The sequence below is a fragment of the Ambystoma mexicanum genome, chromosome 2q (assembly GCF_040938575.1).
Source record: "Ambystoma mexicanum isolate Mex_15411 chromosome 2q, UKY_AmexF1_1, whole genome shotgun sequence".
NCBI lineage: Eukaryota > Metazoa > Chordata > Amphibia > Caudata > Ambystomatidae > Ambystoma > Ambystoma mexicanum.
Window position 1 is genome coordinate 1,277,567,222 of NC_090924.1, and position 22,421 is coordinate 1,277,589,642.

At 44.5% G+C, this 22,421-nt stretch overlaps 1 protein-coding gene across 2 annotated transcripts in view; it reads left to right on the forward strand.

Annotated features, from left to right (window-relative positions):
- The window catches only part of UBA5 (ubiquitin like modifier activating enzyme 5), a 131,483-nt gene that overhangs the window by 106,283 nt on the left and 2,779 nt on the right, over positions 1 to 22,421 (forward strand). For both annotated transcript variants that reach the window (XM_069648693.1, XM_069648694.1), the window contains exons 9-11: positions 3,601 to 3,736; positions 14,530 to 14,605; positions 15,222 to 15,328. In XM_069648693.1, the coding sequence (XP_069504794.1) occupies positions 3,601 to 3,736; positions 14,530 to 14,605; positions 15,222 to 15,328 (319 nt within the window). The remainder of the gene's footprint in view (positions 1 to 3,600; positions 3,737 to 14,529; positions 14,606 to 15,221; positions 15,329 to 22,421) is intronic.

Below are 22,421 nucleotides of genomic sequence, written 5' to 3' on the forward strand. Positions count from 1 at the left end.
TCTATGATTTCAACAAAACAATGTAATCACTTTTCTCTGGCAATCCCCTCCCCCTTTATGCAATGCAAGGAAATGGAAGGAAAGCACACAGTTCTCAGAAATGCAATCAAATGTAATTCAGTTCACCCCAGCAAGCTTAGACTACAGATCGGAGTTTTAAACACAGGCCCAAAATGCTTTTACATGTGCTGGCAATGAAGTGAAAAATATGCTAAAATGCTTTTAATTCCCTCTAGGAGGTTCAGGGTGAGTGGTATCTAGTTAATATTAGTCCAGGCTCACTTTAGCAAGGATCTAGGAGTAACTAGCAGGTTAAACGAATTTTTGGCAACTGAAAGCAAGAAAACTGCTGTTTTCACACGTTGAGAAATTTGCAAATCGCGGCAAGATTCGCGAGTGCGTCTTTCGCGATTGCGGCAAAACTATAGGGACTAGCACTATCGTTTTGGGGTCCTAGGACAGCCTAGGATCTCAGCTTCCAGATGAAAGTTACTGCAAGTCTCTAGCACAAACGGTTACGGAGATATAAGCGATTAAATGAAGGTCGTTTTTCGGATTTGAAATTTTAAAGTTCAAAAAGACAAGTGCAGCTTGCAACTAGAAAATGACAGGTGACAGTTAGGAGGCAGTTCTACTTAGATTAAAATAGATTGAATTATATTATTTTAACTAAGAGATTGGTTCTGCACAGTCTTGCTAGGTACTCACACTATATTCTTGAATTAGAATGGGCCTCGCCACGGATCTGGTCAGGTTTTAGACTGGACTCTGGTCTCTGCACTTCACAGTGATCTGGGTCAGCTCTCTCTCTCTCTGGATTCTGGAGATTGATGGATTTGAAGTCTGGATCTTTCTGCACAGCTTTCTCTAGAGATTGATGGAGGTAAAGTATGGATTTTCCCGGCAGAGCTTCCAGCTGCAAATGGATTTGAAGGTCCCTATCTGTCCTGTCTGTCTGCTTTTATCTGTTTTTAAAATGGGTGTGTGTGTGCAGCATCACGAGGCTCTACCCCTCTCCACTTATCATTGGCCAAGCTTTCATTTCTCCCCTGATTGGGGGAGCTAAGTTGTGTCAGAGTGATGTCATTTTATGGCTTGCAGAGAGGACACACCCCTGTCAAATTGCACCCAATCTATATTTGATTAAAAAAAACATATTTGCACAGGTACACATTTGTTTAAAATTACATGCACCCTTCACATATCACAGGAGGTATACCCTGTCTAAATCTGCTCTTCCTGGGAGCTTGCATTCAGAAATGGCAATATTTGCACTTTTTAACTGATTTTGCAATTTCGGACATTAACCCAAATTTACACACATGTGCGCAAGGAGTATGGACATTAGTTGATGAAGTGTCAGATTTTTCACATGCACACATTTTGAGTAATATCCTCTTTTCCGCTAAAACCCCCCTGAACATACCACCGGGTCCTAACACGTCTTAAAATGTGGGCAGAAAAATCACAAGAATTATGGTATCATTTAAATAATTTTCACAAGTCCGTACTATGAGTTATTCATCTTTTTAGAGTTATGTTCTGGCCCCAAAGGGGTGTGGTTTCCCCCCAGCACAAGGTTGAATTTCTGGTTTTTCCAGTTCTGCCAAGCCAGCTTGCTCTCACAGGCAGTGCTCCTCCCCTGTCCTTCCAGGTGGAAGCTCCATTTACGACTCCCGCCAATAAAACATTTTCCTGAGTCAGGACAGGGCTTTGTTCAGAGCTCCTGTATTCTGTGGGGGCTCCCCTTAATTCAATTATCAGAGAGATGGCATATCCTTAGTGTGGCCAGCAAAAGGCAGATAGGCCTGGGAACACAGCTGTGACTCAAGTTTCATCTCCTGTCGGGGGTAGCTGGTGGGCAGAATTCAGTTCCTTAAGCCAGGTTTCAGATAAAATGTCACTTTTTGTTACCCAGTTTAAGTCAAGACAATGTTTACATATGCAGCTAGAATGCTGATTCTAAGTTTAAAACTATGACATTTAAACAATTGCAACCTATGTGACACTCAAAGTAGGTCACTCATTTCTTTTAAACATTTAGATGTTTAGTGTCTTTCAGTCCAAATTTACTTAAACTGCTGAAATCCACAGCTCAGCCAGTCTTGTTATAAACCTTCAAGTCACTTCAGAATATAACTTTACATTGGATCCACCTCTCAGTAAGTCTTTCTTTGGCCTGCTTTGGGTTCATTTATTCAGTTTTCTACAAAAAAGTAAAATCTGGTGTTTTAAAACGCCGGCTTTCTGATAGTGGTGAGTACTGGTACTGCACCCCTTTTTGGGATTTAAGAAAATGAATTCCCAACAGTTATGGGTTTGCTTTTGGCAATCAGCATTGCCATTCCCAATGGTTTCAGACTACTGTGTGGGTAGTCCAATGGTGGTTTTAGGCAGTGCCCTTCTGTGCCCATAACATCGGCAAAAATGAGTGGCAGCCTATTCTTCATGCATTTCCCTGTGCATTTTCTGGGAAGCTCTGGCCATCATGATGTTTTCCATGTCAATACTGCACAGTTTTGAGGTAGGGCTCGGATGCATGGGTAAATACATCCCACAGTGGTCAGAGTTTTAAAACTGTGACTTGCAAGTTTTATATGGAACTCAACATCAACTGCTTTACTAGCTAATGTACCTATTTTCCTCTAGCAAAGCCCCTGACGCTCCCATGGAATGACTTGGGGCCTCCCTTTGTCGGGATGTATTGTTTGATGGGCAGAAGGCCTTTCAGCCAAGGGATGAACAAAACAGGGAAAATAATGGTGTCCTATCGGTTGGGTACTAATTACGTATTCTTATTGGTGTGATCCTAATTTATATCAATATTATTATTATTTTGTTAAAAGTAAGCATGTATGTAGTGTTGGAGCCCTTTGCAAATAACACTTAAGTAAAAATCCAATTTGATTTTTTTCAATGTTACATTAAAACTAATAACATATGTCAACAGTATAACTCATATTACAGGAGAAATATTAAATGTATGAGATAAATGCCTCTTTAGTGAAGAAAATTAATTTTCAACTTTCAAGATTTTTTGGGTGTCTTACTCACTGCTTTGTAGAGCATAATTTGCTAGGCGGGCTGATCTCCATATTTGTAAAACCTTCAACGAGTTACCTATTTAACAAAGAATAAATGGTGTCTCTTCATTCCGTAGTTCTCTGCGGCTGGCCATCAACTCAACGATATAACAAAAATACATACAATGAAAAACATGATGGATTCTGTATAAAAATCATCCCAAGGACACAACACTTAGATTGCCATGAATAGTTGAACACTTAATAAAAAAAAATGGACAGAGACCCTTTGTGCAGGGAACCAGAACAGAGAACTTTGAGTAAGGCATATCCATAAAAGATGAGGACATCATTGTTTCACAGATCTCTGAACCACCGAGGGCTTTTCCTAAAAGCCTTTATGTGTGCAGCTCTTACGTAAACCTGTGAAATGCATATCTGACTGATCCGTCAAAACCTCCCAAATAAACAGGGCTTTTTTTATGTTTGTGCACTTCTGCATTAAAGTCAACATTGTGTTTTAAATCGACTCATTAATTTTTACATAAAAATAACTTTTCCTCTTTTATTTTTTTAGGTATTTGTTAAAGTTTGGTACAGTAAGTTATTACCTGGGTTACAATGCAATGCAGGATTTCTTTCCTACGATGATCATGAAGCCCAACCCAAACTGCGACGACAAACATTGTAGAAAGAAACAGGAAGAATATAAGGTAAACATGCTCTGTATCAAGTTTGGTGACTAGATAAGGGCCAGATGCAACATCGAGTGGTACCAGAACTGCAGGATACACAAAGGCAGCATTATGTAGAATCGGGATTACTCACTCTTGATTGCACAGCAGGGGCGACGTTTTGCTAACACCTAATCATAGAATGCATTCCTCCATGGGTATATTTGTATATGGGGGGATGCTATTTTATGTGGGTGGAACCTCCTTGGAAAACCCCAAGAAAAAAGCACTCTACGCAATAATCGCCAAGTGAAGCAGTTTATTCACACAAGTTGAAATACAGCAAAAAGAGGTACAGAACAGGTCCAGCAGAGAAGAGTAACACATAGGCCACAGCAACCAATAGTCTTCTTCAGAATCACTGTTCCAACAATCCCCCAGAGTGGCCCACTCTCACGGTCCTTTCAGCATTAGACTCCTCCTCTGCAGAAGCGGGGAAGGACACCATGATAGAGGGGTGAAATGGAGAGATGACATACGACTGCTTCCAAAGAGTGAACATTTACTTTTGCTATGGTGAGCTATGGACTTTGAAGATTGTAAGGAATATCGAATTCTAGTGTTGGCTTATATGATGTAGGCTAATGGTTACTCTCATTTTTTTTATAGTCAGTCTAAAACAGTTACTTGAGCCTTCCAGCTTGTGGTAGGAAAGATTTTCATTTTGCTGCTTTCATCCTGGTAGTGAGATTTATCATGTGTATGCTTCATTCCCTCTCCTAGTTGGACCTCCAGCACTTTTTCTTTCTATCCTGAATGAGTGGAGCCGTTTTCCACTCGTTCATTATTTGCTCTGACTTTTGGAACTCTGTTCTATGTTTTTTACTTTTAACTGTGGCGTCTACTTTCCCCATATCTCTTTTAAGGCATCTGTGTTTAACATTTGCAACACACAGCTCCTTATGGGCAGTGTTGCTGGGAACCCCTTGGGTTCTGCTTTGAGATTATTTTCTTATCCTTACTAACTAAAGTTCTTAAGGATAGGGGGATACTTTGCATCCCTCCTAAAATGTTATACTCTGAGAGATTAGCACACACCACCTTATGTGGAGTGCCAAAGGGAAACCTAGTATCCCCCTTCTGTCTGTTCCTGTGGCCTTTTAGTCACATAGACAACCCTATAGTTATGGCTGGTGGCAGTCGATGTGTTCTACCAACTATTGTGCTATTTTCTACCAAAGACTGTATTCAGTCTCGGTTGTGCACAATAGGGTCACGTGCTAACATGGTGGTTCCTTTCTTTTTTAGCCATTTCTAATGTGGTTGTTCTTTTGTTAGTGCTTTTACTGTCCTGGGAGGGGGAGGTCTGTGTGTGAGTTTTGCCTTTGGCGGGAACCCTTGGGTGTCCCTGCCTAGGCTTCTGTCTGGGCAGGCAGGAAGTGGGGGAGGAATTATTCACTCCCCTGCCCTTTGCCTGAGTGCCTGAATGAAACCAGTGCCCCCTGGGGGTCTGGCTGTCCCGATTGATCAGCCACCCGCCCTTTCTTTAAACTGCTGAGAGAGAGATTGCAGAGGTGTGTGTGTGTGTGTACTGAAACTGAATAAAAGGTGAGGTTCCTAAAGTGAAAGACAAGTCCACCACTGGAAACTGACCAAAGAAGACTACGACCAGAGACGCCTTCAGACCCGTTGCATCACCGTGAAGCGACCACTGCAGTCTTGACCCCGTTTTCTATGCAATGGAGGAGCTCTGAAGAGGACAACTCCTTCCCTTTGACTGATGGGATCAACCAGCCCTGAAACTAAATGCAATTTGAGCCACCTCCAGAGGTGCTGTGTTTTTCCAGAGCTGCAGACTGCTAATACCAGGAGAGCTCTGACCCGTTTGCAGTGCAATGTTGTTAGCCAAGAATTGATGTAGTAACCCTGCATTTTGAGCCATCCCGTGCGTTGCGGTAACCTTGCGGGGCTGGAATACCCTGGAACCTCGAGCCATTGTGCGGTGCACAGTGTTTCGAATCTCGCTGCAACTTCGTGGGCATCCTGGTGTGTCTCCAGAGACCCGAATCGAGTCCGAAAAGTCAACTCAACAGAGTGCTGGACCTTTGTAACGACGAGAATTCAACCACGATTTTACAGTCTTCTGTGCTCCTTGAAAAGGCGCCAAATCCACAGAACCGCATTCAGCCGCAAGGAAAACCTTGCTTAGAGCCTTCTCCATTGATCCCTACAGCAAGTCCCTTCCAAGGTCCTGTTTTCAGTCACCACGACAAGGGATTCACCGACCGGATTTTTGGCTGCAGATCCTGAAGTCCTCCTGCTGCAAAATCTTCTTCAATGCTGAGGTAATGTGTTGGTTTGGGTATGTACTTACCTTAAGTCTCTTAGGATTTCTGTGTAGCTGTGGGGTGTTCCTGTGATGGTGAGGCCCCTCATCCAGTGCACCCACTCCCACTGCTAAAATCCTGCTAGGGTGTCTTCTGCAAAGCCCCTGGACCCTCTTGTAACTCTAGAGAAGTAAAATACTCACCTGTTTGCCCAGTCTTCTTAAGGAACTCTGACTTTTGCTACTTAACAACCTCTTCTGACACTGTCTGTTGATCACTAGATCCTAGTCACCCCACTTCTGGATTGGGCCTTTTGCCTAGAAAAGAGAATACATGTTTAAACCTTACTTACTTGAAAAAGTGTTCGTTGGTAACTCGAAGAGTGAAAAGTTACAAAAGTTCTTACCTTGGATGTGTGATGCACTATTCTCAAAAGTATGAATAACATCTTTCTTTCCTTAGAAACCGTTATGCCATTCTAATAGAAAGTAGATGTGAAGGTATATTACTCACATGTGATTAGGTTGTGCCTCTTCCCAAAAGTAATGTGTTGGTTTCACCAGATTGTGCCTGTTAGGATAATTGTACGAGTGTCCCCCAACTGTTGGTATCACCAGATTAGTCCTGTTAGGATAATTGTATATGGGTGTCCCCCAACTGTGTCTTGCTTCCCCTGACTTGCTGCTAGCCTGTCCAGAATAAGTCTGTTTTAGGTTGTTGCCTACCTAGAATAACATTTGAGTCATTCAGTAAAGTGTAACATTGGGTTTTGCTTTCCCTGTGCTGTTTAGACAGACGCAAGAAGAGGCTTTGTGTTCTAACTGTCCCTTATAAGTCATACATAAGTTACTTGTATAGCTGGGAAAGATCTAACCTGGACTTCATTGTGAGATTACAAAAGTATATGGGGTTTACTTACCTTGAGTTAGCTGTGTGCCATCCAAAAATAAGTTACCAGAGTTACTGCTTATCTCTATCTGTGTTCACTGATCTCAAAAGCACCTGTAATTGAATATTACATCCTTAGGTTTGACTCACCTAGTATAACTGTGTGTTATCACAAAAGTAGTTATAGGTTTTTACTGTACCTGTAATAAGTGTTCCACTTTTTACAAAAGTATATTGTCCAGTTGACTTATGTGATTTGTACCGAGTCACTGTACAACTGGTAGGGTTTACTGCCCTTGCATTACTGAATGTAATTGTGAAAGTAACCATTGGTTTTTACTTCCCAAGAATAGTTGTGACCTATACTGAATGTGTATGAAAAGGTTTTGACTTCCCTAGAACTACTGTTAGGTGTTCCAAATAAGGTTTATACTTTGGTCTGTGTACCTTCAAGTAAAGTGTTACTTATGTACCGCTAGATTTATCTGGGCCTACCTGTATTTAAATAAATCCTTTATTTTTACATGCATAGTGTTTCGGTGTTTCTTGGGACCATTTGTGGAACAATTTCATTTGTACTGATTCTACAGCCTTTTCTCCCTCCTAAGATAAGCATGGCTGCTCTGTCTACGCTACCATGAACTTGGGTGGTACAGCCTTATACTAAGAGTGGAGTCTTGTACTTGCTCAGTTGAATGGTTTTACTAAGCCTTTAGTTGGACTTCAGAAAAACTGTCCTAACACTTTTTGTGAGGTCTTTCTTGGGTGTTACTCTGTGCGTTGAGACAGGTTTGAGCTCTTTGTTTATCTTTCCTTTGGCAGGCTTCAGCCCTGAAGCCCGCCCCAGGCTCCAGTTTGTCTGGAAGCACAGGAAGTGAGGCAGGGTCCTGAGACTCCCCTGTCCTTTGTCTCTAGGAATGCCTGTGTGCAACTAGTCCTGATTGACTGAAGGGCAGCCACCCTGCTGTATGATTGACAGCCTCGGCTGTGCATGAATGGGAGAAACCTGCTTAAAAGGCAAGGGTATTGGGACTACAGGCAGAGTCGACCACTGGGAGAAACACCCAACGAAGAAAGAAACCATGAACAAAGCTTGCTGCAACCTGCTGGACCTTTGAATTGCCAGGTGGAGCCCTGCTGCTGTGCTGGTGCTGATCTCCTTTTTCACCTCGACAGAGAAGCTCTGGACGGGAACAACTTCTCCCCTTGAATTAGTGGGACCAGCTAACCCTGAGACAAACTCGCTCGGAACACCATCCCCGACTTGTTGTGCCTCTCCGTTGCTGCGAGGGTCCAATGCCCGGAGTAGAGTGTCAGTAGTCGAGTGCAACCTCGCCTCCTAAGGACCCTCCAGAAGAAGGACCACCAGATCCAGAGTCCCCTCACCAGAGTATAGGACCGAGGAAGTGAAGGAAGTCCAACCGGTGTCCTAGATCAGCATCAGTGCTGTTTGCAAAGCGATGAAACCGCAAAGTGCCGCTGAACCGAAAAGAGCCTTTAGCTGGCAACGACCTTCCTGAGTACTGCCGCAGGAGCCCTCCAGACATCCTCCCTCTTGTCCCCACGAATGAGGCTCAGGAACCAGGGTCTGCATCGCTGTAGCAAGACAAAATCCAGAGGGACCACTCTTCTAACAAAGGTACTGCTTAGGCTTGGGGTACTTAACTTATTGCCTTTAGCCATGCTTTTCTCACTGGGGTATTGCATTGGCTTACCTTTTTCGAGTTGATTTCAACTCCCTTCTCACAAGTTTAACAGCTTGTGAACCTACAGTGATTTTTCTGAACTCTAACTTTGTCCAAGAAGTGCATCAGATCGGTAGACTGTGTCCAAATGACTTTGGCTGTCCTGGCTCCCTAAAGACACTCTTCGAAATCCATTGACTTTTATACCATTTGTCCCTAATAGGTGGTAGCTTGTTGTATATTGGTACTGCTGGGAAAGGTTTATCTAGACTTCATTAGAGGATTCAGCTGTCCTCACAATTGCTGAGAAATTGTTCTAACCTTTTTACTTTCCTAACCCTTTCCTTTCTGAAATTCATAGTCTACAAAAGTGTATTGGTGTGATATATAATTGCAAATACTATCCTTATGATTGAAGTCACCTCAGGGTGTAGGAGTAATGTATGAAGCATATCCAAAGATTATCCACTGGCTTTGTTTGACTCAGAACAGTACTTTTTTTAGTGTATTTAAATTGTTAAAACAAATTGCCTTTTTAAAGAATGCTGAATATTAAATAAATAACTATTTATAACTGAAACCTTGAGTGTTACTGGGCTACTTGTATTTACAGATTTCAATTGTACAGCTCTAAAGCTCACATTTACCCCTCTTGAGTTACACTACCAACTTGTGTAGTAGAGACCTATTCCAAAAGGTGGGTTACCTAATACCAAGCAGATAAGTGTTCTGTAGTCTCACCCAGTGTGACTACACCAAGTCGTACCTAACAGGGAGGAAAAGTGCAGCACAGTGTTGGATAAGGAGGGAGTCGGAGGTGCAGAGGTGGGTGCCAGCAGCCAAGAGGCGAGTAAACCACACCCCCAACCGTCCCCAGAACAAATGCATGCACTAGCATTGATGCCTTAGTGGACAGGGACACGTATCGGCAGACCCAGTAGCTGGACATGCCAACAGGGTGGAGTGAGGCATATCAGCCACCCTCCTCTGCAGCCATGGGGCAGGACACCCCTGTGCATTACCTTAGCGGGAAGGGGTGGCAAGTGACCTCCAAGTGCCATGCACACCACACCCTTGCTGGTGCACCCTGTGTCAGCGGGACTGTGGTGCGTGAGCAACCACAACACCGTGCAGCAGTCTCACAGCATGTTGGCGCACATCCCCCTACACCGACATGGGCTCAGCTAGCCAATCACTGTACACTATAGCGCAACCCCGCTGGCTGCACAGCATTGCCCCATAGAGCCAGGCCATGGCATTGGAGTAAACCACCACACCCACCCCCACAAGCTTGAGTGCCACCCAGGGAGGGGATGTGGGGACATGAAGGACTACAAGCATGCATGCCAAACATCAGATGCCCCAGCATGCAAACCCTGCCCTCCCCACACACAGGAAACACAGGGGAACACCAGCCCGGTGTCACCACAGACAGAAGGGTCACATATCCCTGGCCGCCCTCACCGCTGGCAGCGTTCACCAACACTGGAAAGACCTCATTGCCGCCCGTGTGCCCCAACACTAAAAAAGCTCTCATTGCCGCCAGCGTGCTCACTCCCCAGAATGGCCTTGCCGCAGGCAGCATGCTCCGACACCTGAGCCGGATATCGACACGCCTGCTGGTGTGCTGAAACTCCTTTTTCTGGCTGACAAGAGAAGCTCCAGAAGGGACGACTTCTTCCCTTGGATTAGTGGGACCAACTAACCCTGAGACAAACTCCACTGGACCAATTTCCCTGATGGCTGTACTTCTTTGCTGCTGCAAGAACAGAGTGCCAGGGTTCGAGAAATCTGTAGTCAAGTGCAATGTCTGAAATCCAGCCAGAAGCTACAGGAGTCTCATAAGGACCTTCCAGAAGCAGGACGATCAGAACTAGAGTGCCCTCACCAGAGTGCAGGACCCAAGGAGTGAAGGAAGCCCAACCAGTATCCGAGATCTGCGGTGGTGCTGTTTACTGAGCGCTGAAACCGCAAAGTGCTGCTGATCCGAAAGGAGCCCGCAGCTGCCGACAACCTCCAAATTGCTGCCGCAGGAGCCCTCCAGACGTCCTCCCTCTTGTCCCCACGACTGAGGATCAGGAACCTGTGGTCTGCATCGCTGCAGCAGGACAGAATCCAGCTGGACCACTCTTCTTCAAACCAGAGGTACTGTTTAGACTTGGCGTACTTACCTCATTGTCTTTTTGGCTGTGCTCTTCTCAGTTGAGATTTGCAGTGGCTGCTTTTAAGAGTTGATTACAGCTCTCCTTTCACAGGCTTTACAGCTTGTGAACCTACAGGTGATTTCTACAAGACTATCTAACTTTGTGTAAGACTTTTCTATCTCTGAAGTTCCTTGGCTCCATAGACTGTGTTCCAATTGACTTTGGCTATCCTGGCTCCCTGCAGACTCTCCTAGCCCATTGACTTTGATATTTCTGTCCCTCATAGGTGGTAACTTGTTTAAGACTGTTATTGCTGGGAAAGGCTTGTCTAGATCTCATTGGAAGATTTAATTGTCCTGACCTATACTGAGAACCCATATAACCTTTTTCCTTCCTTTAACTTTCCTATCGGCAACCTCAAAAGCTGCAAAGTATAACTCTTGATATATAAATGCCATTACTGTCCTTGTGAATGAAGTCACCTCCAGGCGTGGGAATTGTGTATAGAGCATATCCAAAGAGTATCCACTAACTTGTGCTGATTCTGAAAAGTCTTTTAAAGTACATTTGATTGTTACATATCCTGCCCCTTTTAAAGAACGCTTGTTTAAAAATGGATAATAAATAACTATTTATTACTGAAACTTTGAGTGTAAGTGTTACTTGGTTACTTGTATTTGTGAATTTCATTGCTACAGCTCTACAGCTCACATTTACCCCTCTTGAAATAGGCCTGGCTGATCAGTCACACTACCAACTTGTGTAGTACAGACCTATACCAAGAGGTGGGTTACCTAATACCAAGCAGATAAGTGTTGTCTAGTCTTACACAGTGTTACTGCATCAGTTCTTACCTAACAGCCACCAACGCAACATGGGTACAGTCCATGGCAGCAATCACATTTGGCATTTGGGCAACGGCATAGTACTGTGCCTTTATGGCATTGACCACCTGGGCTGGGGTGGTAGACGGTGAGATGTGGCGTTGCACTTGGCGCAGGAGGGCTTCAAGCTGTGCAGAATGTGGGCTCTGCTGTGCCGTGCATCATGGCCACAGAGTGCTGAAGGGGCCAGTTCCAAAGAATTGTAGGACAGACACTTGCTTCAGCAGTGGGGGCACTGTTGTCTGGATGTTGATCCTACTCCCTATGTCATCCTGTATTGTGGTGACCAGCTCTGTTATGGTCTTCCTGTTGAGGCAGTACAGGGTGACCAACTGCCTGTCGGTAAGGGTCCAGGATGAGGGCCTAACCCTGGGGAACGATGCACGCATTGCTTGGGCTGGCCCCCCTCCCCCCTGTACTACCTGTGCCCTGGCCTTGTTGTCCTGCCTCTTTACTTCCAGGCGCAGCATGAGCAGCTGCCTGTCCCTGCTCACAGTGGCTAGTGGCAGCATGGTCTTTTTAATAGTGTTTGGGGTAGGGGTGTGCCTTATGTAGCCCTGTGGGGTGGATTGGGATCACCTGCAGCTTCATTTCAGGCACTTTTCTTTATTTAGCTCCAGCTGGAGTTAACTGCGCCATGTTTTCTGTCGTTATTGGCACCTGTTTTTGGCCCTAATACCGCCATACATGGCCTTGTGATGCGGCTGTGATTGCGCCTCGTTTGGACGGCTGGAATAGCGTTGACTGGTTTTACAGTCGGTGGTATTTGCGCCAGCTCACAAACCGGCAGAGCTGTATTGGCAGCCCTAATTCCGTTACCAACACTTTTAAGGGTTACCGCCGGACTTCTGATGAGGCTCATAATGTTTGTGTTTCTTTGGACCATATGTATGCTACAATTTCTTAGTACCGCTACAGCCCTCTCTCCCTCCTAATATGAGCCTGGCAGCTCGGTCCATGCTGCCCACATTCTCAGGCGGTACAGCCGTGTACTAAGAGTGGACCTGATGTATTGCCTCGGGTATGGTTTTAAGGAAGTCTTGGTAGGACTTTAGAAAAACTGTCCATGAAGATCGCAGCTAGTTCGTCATGGGATGGTTCGAAATGCAGGTCTTCTCAAGACTGATTGGTCCCACCAGTCTAAAGGGGAGAGTCGTCCTCTTCAGAGTTCTCCTGACGCTTGGAAGAAGGGGTCAGACGGCAGCAGTTACTCAGAGGGCTTCTCTGGTCATCTGGAAGTGGATGTGGACATCTCTTCCTCCTCGTCGGTTCTCCGGTTCCAGGGGTCAACTTGTCATCCTGACTATGCCTTTTATGCAGAAACCCAGCCAATCGGCATCAATGCACCATTCAAACTCTGGGTGGTGGGACAGCCAGCCCCCCAGTTGGAATTGGTCCCAGTAAGGCACACCAGAAGACAAAGAACAGCAAAGCTTTGGCGTCCTCCCTCGTTTTCTGTCCTCAGACACACTGGAGCCTTGGCAGGCTTCACAAAGGATTCCCGCCGAAGACAAAAGTCAAACCAAGGACCAAGAAGGACAAGCAAATACCACACACTCTGCGCACCACACTGCTCAGAGTGCTGTGTGGTGCAAAAGTTAAGACCGATGCCATAAGACTTTGTGGAAAGGTATTCCTCCAAGAAAAACGTATAAAAAGAAATACAAAGCATCCCAAAATATAGAGTAAACGAACGAATGAATGAGTGAGTGTGGAATAAGGATCCCAGTCACTCAGGGGACCAACCAAAAGTCCAGCAAAAAAGTGCTGGGGGGACTTCTACCTAACACGGGGCGGGGTGAGGGGGAGTTACCAGAACTGTTTCTGCCCCCGCCTGTTCTCCATAGGGATGCATGAGCATAAAGTCCTGTCACTAAATCACACTTTCCTGAATCTGCTCCATGAAGGCCTGGTCAAGGATTTCCTGCTTTTCTCCTCTACCTCTTTACCTTCTGAAGTTTCTGTGCTTCCTGCTGTCCTCCTGACCTCTGTAGATCATGTTGTCTTCTTCACCCTCAGTTTCCTTCTTGTATCAAAGCCTGTCCCTCCGTCCTCAAATGTTAGCTCACACTTCTGTTCTCTGGTCTGACCCATTGTTCTTAGCAGTACCAGCATTCTCACCTTTTTAGGTTTCCCAGTCCACTGTCAGCAGAACCTTTTCTCTCTTTTGTCTCTGTCCGACTCCTCTGTAAATACCAAGTATTATCTCGCTGGAGACCCCCTCAGTGGAGTTTGCATCTCCACCCAAATTCTGAGAACCAATGGCATTGTGTTGATTTTAATGAGTTTTGTTAATTTCACCTCTTAACACTTCACATTTGGGTATAAATGTACTTCTAGTTTTTGGAATGAGTAGATTAAGCATGCGTTTTCCTGGATGAACTGTGCATGTTGACACAACTTTGTGTATGTTTTCAGTGTTACTTTCTAGCAGTTGTGCTTTTAAAGTTTTTCTAGGTTTATTTTGAAATTCTAAAGATATTATGTTATCTCCTAACCACCAGGTCACCACAGTTCTTTCTTGCGAGCTTCCAGCTCCCCTCGTATTCGGTTTTCTTTTCATTGGCTTAACTCTTCCCCCAAGAAGTTGTTGCTCTGGAAAACACTGACAGCAGCAGCACACCTTTTCCCGAAGCCCTTTAACTTTTCTGCTTTGTGTGCAGTGCTTTCTGTCTTCCTCATTTCTATGTAAACTCTTAGCAGATGTGTTGATGGAGACCGAAAGGCAGCCAGCATTCTTGGATGATTGAATGGCACTATGCAACTAAGCCACTGTCTTTTGCACCCCTCTTCGGTTAGGACACATGTGTTTGATCTAGAACAAACCTGTTTGATCTGGAACTGAAAAAGAATTTCTTAGACCAGAATTGTAATATGCCTAAATTGTTCTCGTTCTGCTTACAGGAAAAAGAAGCAGCCCAGCCTAAGGAGGAGGTGATGGTAATCGAGGAAGACGTTGTACATGAGGACAATGAATGGGGTGAGAAACTGCTCTCCAGATGGCGGTGTCACACATTCTGCATATGCCGATTAAAGTTGTGTGCCAGAGTTGATTAAATAAATTCCAGGAAAATGGCCCATAGTGTTACGTTATATTATTTGATGAAGGATTCTGTTGACACCATTGTTCCATCTTAATGACCTTGAAACAGCAGTGATGCAACACTAGAAATGTGTCCTGTGTGGCAAAGGGACATGTTTACCTACTCTACCTAGAGCAGTAACAAGGTGCTATATTCTGCCAATGTTATGAAAACAAAAATGTTGACATGTTAAACATCCTTCTATTTGTTCAGTACTTTACAAATGTGTGCATAGTTGTGGATAAAGAAATACTGCTTTGCTGTTGTAAGGCAGTTTGTCAAGTAGGAAAACCGAGACTGAAGTTCAGATCTTCTGATATCATTTCCCATTGCAGAGGTGTTTTAGATGCCACTGGCATATATGTGTGAATACGTTTTCTTTTAGCATTTGTGATTTTTCTCACAAATCTTGACCAATAGTTCTTATAAATCTGCAGCCATGCTTTAAATGTAACCAGAGCAATAACTTACAAATGTATCAGCTGCTTACAAGTCTTGCATTCTTTGGTATAGGAATTGAACTGGTGTCTGAAATTTCAGAAGAGGAGCTGAAGGCTGCATCTGGTCCCATCCCTGATCTGCCAGAGGGAATTACAGTTGCATACACTGTACCAAAAAAGGTACTGTGTTCTGGATATTCTCTCCACAGTGTGATAGACAAGTGTAGTTTCTTTGAAGGCGTTGTTACTTTCCTTGGAGGCTTTTAAGATCAAAGTAGTAAGCCAGAAGGGATTTTTGCATTGCGCCATTTCCTTTCTCTTTCCAAAGACAAATCATAGGACATTATAGAAGATATTTCAGGATTGAATGGCTTCAATGTTGCCCAAAGCATGTTTGCTCTGCTGTGTGAATCGGGGTAAGCATTCCATTGTCATGCAACTTATGAAATGAACAATCCCTCACAACCTTCAGGAAGGTGCTAAAAACTAATCTCTTCAACTAGTCTACTTCCAAATGTACTGATTCTAATACCGTTCCCATGTAACCTTGGAACGCTGTCATGTTTTTACCTGTATCACTGCCTATTAATTATCTGTACCATGCATAAGTGAATATCCTGTAACAGCGCCACAATGCCCTTGGGCCGCTGGGCGCTTTATAAATCCAAATAAATAAATAAAAATAAATAAATGCTCCACATCTTTGTCCAGGCCAAATTGGTGGTAGGTATGAATGTTTTTACCTACCACCTGCTCCTCCTTTTCTAAGCTACAAATAAAATGTTTGAATAACAGTATCCCATTTTATCCCCTTTTCAGTGAAGCCATCTGTGCCTAATTTCTCATTCTCACCGCATTACCCAAAACACTTCCTCTTCTGACTATATCTTTTTTGACACACGCGCCTCATCTCCATGCCTGCAGTTTCCAAAGCACAGATTAGTATCTCGTTCCACCTTCTCCCCAAATAATTGTTGGTAATGGAATTACTTGGCATATTCCGTATACCTCACCACCCTTACTGCAATAACTCTTCAACCTCTCATAGGATGCCATCGTATGGTTTAGCAGGACCTTTTCATAACCACATCATGGACGTGCTAGAGGCTTTCCTTCTATTTTAGTCATGGAGATGTTGTGAATAGCTGAAATAAAACCTAGAAATGGTGTTGCTTGTCTCTTACACTGTAAATGGACTCTGTAGTGATTGGCCGGCTGACTGTCTGGCAAGGACAGCCACCCTGCTGGGTGACTGACAGCTAGGCTGGAATTAATGGGAGAAACCTGAATAAAAGGCAAGGCTTTTGGCTTGGAAGGCAGAGTCGACCAGTGGACGAAGGAACATAAGAACTTGAAGAGGACACCTGCTGAGACTCCTGGACCATTGGTTTGCCCGGTGAAGCCCTGCTGCTGTGCTGAAACTCCAAATTCGTATCGGCAGAGAAGCCCCTGCAAGTACGACTGCTCCCCTTGAGTTGGTGAGACCAATCAATTCCAAAGTAAGCCACCTGGACATCCTTCTCGGAGCTGGTTGAATTTCCACAGAGTTGCTGCTGGAAACCGAAATGCCAGGGAGGGAACACCAGTTTGTGTGCGTTGCTTTTAAGCTGGCCAAGAGCTCCAGGAAGATCCTCCGGACTCCCAGGAAGCAGGACTGACCGAGCCTGAGCCACCACCACAGAGTGCTGGACTCCAGAAGCAAGAAAAGTCCATCTCGATAGCCAGAAACCGCGATGTTGCTATTTGCGGTAGTCACGAGGAGATGAAACACCTAAGTGCCACTTATTTGAAGATTGCTGGTTGCGGCCGGTGACAATCCCATTGCACTGCAGGAGTCCCCAGAAGTCCTCCCTCTTGTCCCCACGACTGAGGCCCAGGAACAGTGAGATTTGCAGAGCTGCACAGGAACAGAAGTCATCTGCTGCACTTTTCTTCAATCTAAAGGTACTGTAAAGTCTGAGAGAACTTACCTCTTGTTGTGTGACTACACTTGTTTTCTGTTGGTGAGACTTGTAGTGCTTGCTCTGTAGAGTTGCTGACAGCTTCTTTAACTCACAAGCCGAAACAGCTGGTGGCCCTACTTTGAATCCTTCTTTCTACAAAGACTTTGAAAAACATTGTGCAAGACTTTTACTTACCTCTGAGAAGCGCTTCAGTTTCACCTAGACTTTTGCTATGGTGTTTAACATCCGCAAAAGGTTGCAAACAAGCACATCAACCTTTTGGAGCTTCTAGCCATGTTCAATGCTCTCAATGCCTGCCAACACCAGCTGCAGGGGAAAACTATTCTAGTCCTAACAGACAGAACAAAAGCCATGTTTTATATAAACGAACAGGGAGGAGCACACTTTCCAGGTCTGTCCAAACTAGCCCTGAATATAGAATTGGGCGCTAAAACACATGTCCCTCCTGTCCCAACATGTTCCAGGGGAACACAGTCTTCTAGCAGATATGCTCAGCAGAAACATACAACTTCCCGTAGAAGACGAAGTGGCAGTTGCATGTAGATATTTTACACAGCGTCTTCGCAGACTGGGGTCATCCACAAATCGATCTCTTTGCAACACTGGAGAACGCACAAGCACCAGACTTCGCCTCCAGTTATCCCCAGACAAAGTCCAAGGGGAACGCCCTGTGGATGAATTGCTCGGGGAGATTTGATTGCGCTTCCCCCTCACCCCGACTTCTCTCCTCAACAAAATAGTCCACAAGATGCACCAGGAACAAGTCAAGCTTATCCTGATGGCTCCAATGTGGGCCCGTCAACCATGGTGCTCACACCTTATGAGGATGTCTTCCAGTCAAACTATCAGGCCCTTACAACATGCTGTACCAAAATCAGGGTACAAAATCACATCTGTGTCCTCAAAGACTGAATTTGGCGGCCTGGCTCTTGAAGTCATAGAATTCAGACTTTTAAATTTGCCACCGAGCTGTATGGACATCCTTAAAGAGACAGGTAAACCTAATACTAGACACTGCTATTTCAACAAATGGAAACGCTTTGTCATTTGGTGTGAGCCATCTAGCATTAATCCTCTTAAATGCATACCTTCTCACGTTGTTCTATACCTTCTTTACCTCTTTGATTCAGGGCTTGTCTTTAAGTCCCTAAGAGTGCATCTAGCTGCTCTTTCTGCTTACACCACCTCTCAAAGTAAACTTTCTTGGTGGAAAGTCCTTGTCATTAAAGCCCTTATGGAAGGGGTCAAAAGATTGCACCCACCAATTTCTAATCCAAATCCCGGATGGTACTTGAATGTGTTCCTTACTAAACTTATGGGCCCTCATTTTGTGCCAATGCATAAAGCCAGTCTTGGGTGTCTCTTTTATAAGACTGCTTTTCCCATGGCCATCATATCTATAAGGAGGGTAAGTGAACTACAGGCTCTCTCGGTTCAAGACCCATTTGTCACCATTCACAAGGACAAGGTGGTTTTGCACACACATCCACGTTTCTCTCCTAAATTCATCTCAAAATTCTGTGTCAACCAGTCTATAGAACTTCCAGCTTTATTGCATAATTGCACAAATTCAGCAAAAGAAGCCTTCATACACTGGCTGTGAGGGGAGCGGTAATGTATTACCTCAATAAAACACAACCACTTTGGAAATCAGATCAATTCTTTGTTTACATTATTAAGGAGATTTTCAGTTTTGTTTGCCAAATCTCCCCCCTCTACCTGTGAGACCCCAGCAAATTTTTGCTGGACTCTTTGACCTTTTTTTTGTTCTCCTGAATGAGGGGAACCTTTTTCCCCCTAATTATGTTTTATGAAGTCTTCCTTTCCTCCATACTTTAGAGGCATCTGTGTTTCAATTTTGCAACCCACAGAACCTTTTGTGCAGTGTTGCTAGGAGCCCTCTGGGCAGCCCTTTTTATATTCTTTTATTTTCCTTAAGAACTATTGTTCTCAAGGATAGAGGGATACATTTTATCCTTTTTAGCTTTTCCTTTTTGTGAGATCAGCACACATCACCATATGCCGAGTGCTGAGGGGGTTACCTAGTATCTCCTTTCTCTCTGCTCCTGTAATATTTGTTAGTGACAAACATGCATGTATGGCTGGTGGCAGTGAACATGTTCTACTGACTTTTGTGCAATTTGTGCTCAAAGGCTATCTTCACAGCTGTGGTTATGCACAGAAGGGTCACCATTGACCCAAAATGGTGGCTTCTTTCTTTTATTGCCATTTATTGTGTGCTTGTCCTTTCTTGGTCCTTCTGCTAGCCTGGGTGGGGAAGGACCTGGTTTGACCTTTGTCTCCTGTGGGATCCTTTGTGAAGCCCGCAGAGGTTCCAGTGTGTCTGCGAGGGCAGGAAACTGAGGAGGATCCCGAAACTCTGCTGTCTGGTGTGCCTGAGGAAAAACCAGTTCCCACTGGGGGGCCTGGCTGTCCTAATTGGACAGCCCCCCCTCTTTGTGTAAACTGCAGGGAGAGTTTGCAGAGGATGAGTTTGGGTTCCTGATAAAAGGCGAGGATCCTGAGGCAAAAATGCAAGTCGACCACTGGAACAGAAGAACTGAGGAAGACGACAACCAAAGACGCTTGCAGCCACTTCCAGCAACGGTGAAGAGACTACTGCTGTCTTGAACCCATTTTCTAATCAACAGAGGACCTGCAAAATTAGCCATCCCACAACATGCTGAGACCTTCCTGGGCTGCAAACCGCCAATATCCTGGGAGCTCCAACCGTATTGCAGTGCGTCATCTTCCCATGAACGAACCCTCCCAGAACTTTGGTGAACTACTGATGGACCTCCAGAGGCAAGATCCCCCTCCCCAAAGTCCTCTCACCAGAGTGCAGGACCAATGAATCGAGGCAGATTGACCGGGTGGTAAATATTCACCCTTGTAGCCTGTAAAAAGGCGCCAAAACTGCAGACCAATGTTGGAGCATGAAGAATACTTTGCTGGGAGCCTTTTCTCTTGACTGCTGCTGCAGCATCCCTTCCAGAGTCCCTCCTTTCGTCACCACGACCAAGGAACAGGAGGCCGGGTGCACCACTGCTGCACCGTGAAAGAATTCAGCTGCATCTTCCTCATAACTCCTCAGGTACTGTTTACTCGTGATAGTACATACCTTGAGTCTTTCTGTCGCTCCTTTGTTGCTGGAGTGCTGATTCCAATGTTTGGGTGTTCGCCCAGGCCTAACGCTTGGGCGCGTAAAGGTGGCCTTCCCCAAGGTCCCTGAAACCTTTTTGACCAACTGAAGTCCTTTACTTACTAGTAATTGAAGAATCCTCTGGAACATTGCCTTTTCTGCATTTGTGCCTTATCTGCTTTACCTCCAATCTGACTTTGAAGAACTCCTACCTAGATGGGGGTGGTCTGCTAAAGCCTTAAGGCTACAGAAAAGTAATTCAATTTTTTTAAAAGTACTGACCTGCTATTGTTCGTGTTGCTTAACCTTTTTATTCCTACAGCAGAACATTTTCTGTGTTGCTATAACAAGTGATTTTACTCACATTGAACTGTGTTCAATTGCATGTATACTTCTTAACAAAGTATTGCTTTAGTTTTATATTATTTTGCTTAGTTTGAAATAGTACTTACTTGCCCGAGATTTAACTTTAACCATGTGTATATAAAATCACTATTTTACTAGAACTACAAATATGTAAGAGTTTCTTTGGGCATATGCATTACTGAGTTTAATTGTACTTAGCTACAGCTCACATCTCCCTCCGAAAATACACCTGGCTGCTTTGCCTACTACCAAAGCCTTGAGTAGTACAGACTTATACTAGATGCTGGGACCTGTATACGAAGGGATAGTTTTATAAACTTTTGCCACAGTTAGACTTTAGGGAAACAAACCTAACAGAGGCCTACCATGCCTTGGAGTGATTTCTGGAGAAATCCAACTTGGCTTGGGCACCTGCCCAGCAGAAACTCATAAGGGGCCTTGGAGCAAGCGCTTAAAGGTACAATCCCATGAATGTATCTGGTGTGCACTGCTAAAGAAACAGTTACGGGAGGCCTGTCCGGGTAGGATAAGTCACTGGATCGCAGCAATTTGTAAAAAAGAGGTTTACTCACCTTCTGCCTTGCAACATCTGTAAAGTCCAGTGGGACTGCAACATTGTAGATCTCCATGTAACATTGAAGCCTGTTATTAAGGACCTGTACTAAAAAGGAATCTCAGAGGATGCAACCGGGCCAGTGATGAAGATTTACAAATTACTGGAGGCACAAATTATAAGAATGCATACAAAAATGTGGGCGCCCCTCTACTTAGAATGACCACCGCCAAATAACCTGTTCATAAGGAGGTTTGCCACTCGGGATGGTCCACAGTACTTTTCACAAAGGAGAAATATCCATGTGCATATAATTATGGTCCCACCCACCAGGACAGTTAAGCACCAAAATGCAAGGCAATTTTCCTCTGCAAAAGCTTACCAACAGCAACCCCAGACATGCGTTTCAGCCTTGTTGGGCCTCATCAGCAAGGTGAAACTGTCTCTGTAATCAGTGAGCAAGGGGTCCACGTCTGCGTTACCATTGATAACTTGGGGTAAAGACTTTCTAATTATGCAAACATGTGGAAGCCCGCTCCTCAGAACAAACATGGCCAAATAACCTGTTCTTTGGGGGGTTTCCCACTCACTGTAAATATTGTAAGAATCCATGCTAATACTGCATAGGATAGCACCGCACTGTTAGAAGCCGGTCCATAGTCTGGAACAGATTAAAAAAAGGTCCAGTGAGAAAGTCGGTGGGAAAAGATATAAATGAAAATGCCCCCAATATGAACAAGTTGAGAATAATTGGTGTGTGTCATTTATTAAAGAAGCATAGCAAAAAGTGTCTGTCTGGCCCAGCATATAGAAGGGCCTGAGATTTGGAAGCCAGTGCACACATAGGAGAGGTGTGTCCAGTGAACTGGTGGAGCCCATGGAAGCCAGTTTAGTTTATTTTCTTATATAGGGCACCTCACCCAAGGGTATCTGGGCGCTTATGCTTCAGTACATGGTGGGTTACAGATCACCTTACAGACAAAAAACAAGATTTATTTTTTTTATTTTTTTTACAAGAATCAGTTTCAGTGGACAGATCCCATACAGACAGAAAAAAGCAAGATTTTACCAAGAATCAAATTCAGCAGACATTCATACAGATCACCTTATAAACAAAAACACTAGATCATTACAGACATGCAGGGAATACCATGAGTGTTGTAACACGAGTGTTAGCTGTGCTAGATAGGCGATTGGGCTAGGTGCCAGGATTTTGTCTTGGCTCTGAAGGCCCAAAAAGAAGGTTCT